General features: G+C 44.7%; 1 protein-coding gene across 1 annotated transcript; it reads left to right on the top strand.

Moving 5' to 3' along the window:
- The first annotated feature begins 625 nt into the window (after nucleotides 1-625).
- Nucleotides 626-3,533, top strand: LOC131132588 (galactose-specific lectin nattectin-like). The gene is made up of 6 exons (XM_058078357.1): nucleotides 626-755; nucleotides 856-877; nucleotides 1,488-1,573; nucleotides 1,778-1,912; nucleotides 3,011-3,119; nucleotides 3,402-3,533. Exons 1-6 carry the CDS (start codon nucleotides 705-707, stop codon nucleotides 3,470-3,472), a joined length of 474 nt encoding a protein of 157 aa, XP_057934340.1. The 5' UTR covers nucleotides 626-704; the 3' UTR covers nucleotides 3,473-3,533.
- The last annotated feature ends 1,540 nt before the right edge of the window (nucleotides 3,534-5,073 follow it).

Here is a 5,073-nt window from a genome sequence, read left to right as displayed (position 1 = left end):
TTTTCTTTATTCTTGATTTGTTTATTTATTTTTCATCTTATTTTGTGCAGAAAAATAAAAAGTAAGATATCTGAGAACAGTGGAATGTTTTATCAGAGCTTTTATTGTAGAAAATTGGAACCAAAGCACTGAAAAAGTTTGTATATTTTTCTGTTTTTAATAAATGCGTTTTATTTTTTGGAATACCTGATGCGGCCCAGCCTTGCCCAGACCCTAGCTCCAGTGGCCCCCAGGTAAATTGAGTTTGAGACCCCTGCCATGCTGGTCTATACCCATACACGTATGGAGGAATGTTCACCTCGACACCCCAACACCACCTGGTGGTGGACTGGAGGAACCAAGGGACACACCCAGAACCTGTTGTCATGAAGGCCACCTTGCGGAAGTGGCCCCCACCTATAAATACCTGGGAATGCATGTGGAAGAATCTATCTGCTCCAGATGGATCTACTGAAAGGAATCTTGTTTGTCTTGACTACTAAGTATGGCTGTCATCCTCTGACAGCGTCACCAGCCAGGTGGCTATCCTGTGTTATTTGGAATCAATCATCATTGTCATACCATTCTCTTCATCACGTGATGTTTGAATAGGCTGCTCCCCGCTGGCGTGGCTGCATTGTGTCAGCATCAGGCATCCAGGCAACAGCAACGGTATCCTTCACACTTTCACATCTCACTTTTCCATCGGATTCTTCACTCCACAGATGGCGTTTGCTCTTCGCTTGGTGTTGCTCTTGTGTGGCATCACTGGAAGTGTAAGTAATATTAATGTCAGCACACATGACCAGACGTCGGTTGAGTCCCAAAACTCAACTCCACTTGATGAAGTTCAACAAGCTTATTTTTTCTCCACAGTGCTCCTTTGTGCTATATACAGGTAGGTAACTGTCGTATCTTCTACTACCATGATGTACTTTCATCATTGTGTCTTTGGGGGGAACATATGGGAGACCTAAAGTCGTCTCCTCGTCGTGTCCGTACATTAGCTTTTTACGTTGTTGGTTTACGGCCGTAGATGGCGACTTCCATCAATCACAAATTGCCCACCAACACAGATGGAAAACTAAGACCGGAGCCGACAGCCAATCAGCTGCAACAATTATTCCATCAATTGACGATTAATTGATTGTCCAATAAATTAACAACTATTTATGGATTTTAAAATGTAAATATTTCATCCTCTGAAATGCGAATACTTGAAAATATCCTTACTCGTCCATGACAGGCGACCTATGTCTATTTGTGTTTTAGCTCAAACAAAATATTCACACGCGTCCTATTGATTGGCTGTCCAGATACTAACCGATGACTTGATTCAAATAACCAACTCCAGATGAATCCACTAAGGAAATCATTCGAATGAATAACACATGATCTACCTGACATGTATGATGAAATGATCGTACTAACCTTCGGTATGTAGCATGCTCGGCTGGCACCGTCCTCCTGTCGTTATCGTTGTGGCTAAAATAACAATCGCTTTGCAGGTCCAAGCTGTCCCGATGGCTGGACTCGATTGAACCATCGCTGTTTCAATTTCCTGAATGAAAACTTCAGATTTGCGGACGCTGAGGTAACGGAACAATAACATCTTATCGACTTATCGTCTACTCCTGATCAATTTCCATGATGATTTGCCCAGCACACGAAGGTCAACAATGATATTCCTGGGAAAATCTACTTAATTCCTTCCAAAAGCTGATATTCCAAAAGCCAAGCTAATGTTTACTTGTTGCACGTACTTTCTTTACTTTACTTTGAGTCTCTTTCACGTTAGACCTTCTGCAACGCTCTTGGTGGCAATCTGGTGTCCATCCACAGTCAGCTGGAGAATGAAGTTGTTCGATTCCTGATTGAGCAAGGGGCTGGCTCTGCCCGGCGTACATGGATCGGGTTCCATGACACGGTTCGGGTAAAAAATTTACGAATTTCATCTGCTGGGTAATATTTCATGTCAGTTATGTTGTGTTCTAATGGGTAGCCCCATCTTCTGCCCCACGGGATGACAGTCAGATCTTCAGAGTCTGAAAATGAGTGGGAAACAACACTTTGAAGGACAGTTTGAAAGTGACTAGTGATGAGAGGAAAGGAGAAGTTTAGCATTTTTTAGGTTGACTTATGTTCTTTACAAAAGATGCTTTCAAAATAGAGGCCATAACTGGAGATCTTATCTGGGGTTGGGGTTGGGGTTAGGGTTAGGGTTAGGGTTGGGGTTGGGGTTGGGGTTGGGGTTAGGGTTGGGGTTAGGGTTGGGGTTAGGGTTGGGGTTAGGGTTGGGATTAGGGTTAGGGCTGCGTTTGGTGTTGGGGTTAGGGTTGGGGTTGCAGTTGGGGTTGGTGTTGGTGTTGGGGTTGGGGTTGGGGTTGGGATTAGGGTTGGGGTTAGGGTTAGGGTTGGGGTTAGGGTTAAGGTTGGGGTTAGGGTTGGTGTTAGGGTTGGGGTTAGGGTTGGGGTTGGTGTTAGGGTTGGGGTTAAGTTGGGGTTGGTGTTAGAGTTGGGGTTAGGGTTGGAGTTAGGGTTGAGGTTAGGGTTGGGGTTAGGGTTAAGGTTGGGGTTAGGGTTGAGGTTGATGTTAGGGTTGGGGTTGGTGTTGGTGTTTGAGTTGGGGTTAGGGTTAAGGTTGGGGTTGGGGTTAAGGTTAGGTTAGGTTAGGGTTGGGGTTGGTGTTAGGGTTGGGGTTGGGGTTAGGGTTGGGGTTGGGGTTGGGGTTGGGGTTAAGGTTAGGGTTAGGGTTAAGGTTGGGGTTAGGGTTAGGGTTGGAAACAAAGCCCCATGCCTTCCAGATACTTGATCTTGTCTTTCCATGAATGTTTGTACATAAAGATTGAAAAACAACTCCAACCTTTTCTCTTTCTCTGTTACCTTTAAGCATCTATGAAACTGTCTTTCTTTTCTCACAGCTGTCCTAACTCAGTTAGGCAATGAGGATCTCATCAAAAATGTTATGTTTGGAATGCATACCGTTGTGGATACCAAGCGTTTTGTAAAAACTTGGCCCCTTTCTTTCCAGGAAGGAGAGTTCGTATGGACAGATGGCTCAGTCGTGGATTTCACTGACTGGGCTAACAACCGACCAAGAATGAATGACATGGCAAACTGTGCAGAGATTAATTTCCAAGGTACTGATGTATTTCTCCAGCATGTATCCGTCCTTATCTTGGGATTCCGAATAGAAAAGAAAAAGGATGTTTGTCAAAGTGGCAAAAGCAAATGAAAATCAGTTTGGCAGTGCTCTGTTTAGCCAGAAAGCACAGCAAATATGCAAATACTACAGAGCAAAGCGTAGGTGTGGCGTCAGGCAAAGACTTGGTTCAGGGTCTGCTGTCAGGATAAATAGTTCTGTGGATATTTGGGCGTTAGCAATATCCTACCTAACACTATTTTCTTTCTCTGGTTCTCAGGTGAGACCTGGAATGATGTGCGCTGCAGTCGTCAAAGATCTATTGTTTGTACCAAAGACGTGAAATACTAGTAAACGCTACCATCTTCATGTATCATCTTCTGGGCTTTTCACTTGATAAAGAGCATCCAAGGGACATCTCAGCCTGTAATCGTGTGGTGTTTCATTCTCTCTTTCTGACGTGAAGGTCTATTTCTACATCAGCGACAGCCAGAGCGGCTGTAGAGGACGTCATTTGAAGGGTTAGGTTATTTCCCCTGCCGCTCCTGGCTGCCGCTGGCCAGGACTCACAATGAGCATTTGTGCTTCAGAGTTCCTTGCTTTACCACAATAAACATCATGTCATTATTAAAATTGGACGGGATTAGCCTGAGCTTACAGTAATAGCGTTTACTGGTTGCATTGAAATGTGCCTGACATTCTGAAAAACCTGCTTGTGAGGTTTCGGTGATGCGTGCGTACTGTGCGCCTGTCAGTCAATTTACCACTGCTCAGGGTGCGCTTCGCCTGCACCCAGAATGGACCGGATCTTTCAGGGCACCGTTGGCGTGCTGGTTTGCTTTGAAAGTGTGGACACCTCCCCATCTTACCAAATTGTCTGTACACAGTGGGGGGCTGGACCTTGAGCTGCACCACGAAATTAGAGCCCATAGTGCGACATGGTGATTAATCATGATTAATTTGATAAACCCATGGAAAAACATACATGTAAATCAATGATGGAAAATCATGGAAAAATTCAATGAGCCGATTAAAATGTTATTAATGAATATTATTAATGATATTTGCCTTTTAGGCACGGCGGTCTAGTGGTTAGCGCGCGGACCTCACAGCTAGGAGACCAGGGTTCAAGTCCACCCTCTGCCATCTCTGTGTGAAGTTTGCATGTTCTCCCCGTGCATGTGTGGGTTTTCTCCGGGTACTCCGGTTTCCTCCCACATTCCAAAAACATGCTAGGTTAATTGGCAACTCCATAATTGTCCATAGGTATGAATGTGAGTGTGAATGGTTGTTTGTCTATATGTGCCCTGTGATTGGCTGGTGACCAGTCCAGGGTGTACCCCGCCTCAGACAGCTGGGATAGGCTCCAGCACCCCCGCGACCCTCGTGAGGAAAAAGCAGTAGAAAATGAATGAATGAATGAATGATTTCCAAATACATTGCTAGTCACTATGAGTCCTCATTCTGGTCTTTCTTCTGAATCTGGTTCTTCTATTTCTTATTGGAAGCCACTTCCTTGCTATCGTGTATAACTTTATAGCCAGTGGTGCATCCACCCACGTTTGGTCAGTCTCTGGCCACCCCCACATAATTAAACCTCCATGAGTCACTGATTGACCAGCAGCAACAATGTTTTAATCCCACATTCAACACGTCAATCTGTCAACAGAGGACGCTGTAGCAGTAGCGGCCTGAGTGGGGCAGGTAAACATTAATTAAATTAAACTACGTTATCAAATGTATGAACTTATTGCCACAGCTATGTAAGCAATGGTGTCACCTTGGCCACCCCAAAGTAAACATATCCGCGTAGATGCCGCACACACCCAGATCCTGTGTTCTTTGACAACAATCAAATCCCAGTACAGAAGGATGGTGATTAAAATGAATTGTATTAATTGCAGACACACCTTCAACACCTGTTGAGCAGGTCCTTGCATCTCGATGCATTC

The sequence above is a fragment of the Doryrhamphus excisus genome, chromosome 7, assembly GCF_030265055.1.
Source record: "Doryrhamphus excisus isolate RoL2022-K1 chromosome 7, RoL_Dexc_1.0, whole genome shotgun sequence".
Taxonomy (NCBI): Eukaryota; Metazoa; Chordata; class Actinopteri; order Syngnathiformes; family Syngnathidae; genus Doryrhamphus; species Doryrhamphus excisus.
This window is presented reverse-complemented; position numbering and strand designations above follow the sequence as displayed.

What these genes read in the sequence shown, in the direction of transcription:
- LOC131132588 (XM_058078357.1), top strand. Translation starts at nt 705, where the DNA reads ATGGCGTTTGCTCTTCGCTTGGTGTTGCTCTTGTGTGGCATCACTGGA. An exon ending in TGTGTGGCATCACTGGAAGT is followed by an intron (nt 756 to 855) that starts GTAAGTAATATT and finishes TTTTCTCCACAG; the next exon opens with TGCTCCTTTGTGCTATATAC. An exon ending in GGTTCCATGACACGGTTCGG is followed by an intron (nt 1,913 to 3,010) that starts GTAAAAAATTTA and finishes CTTTCTTTCCAG; the next exon opens with GAAGGAGAGTTCGTATGGAC.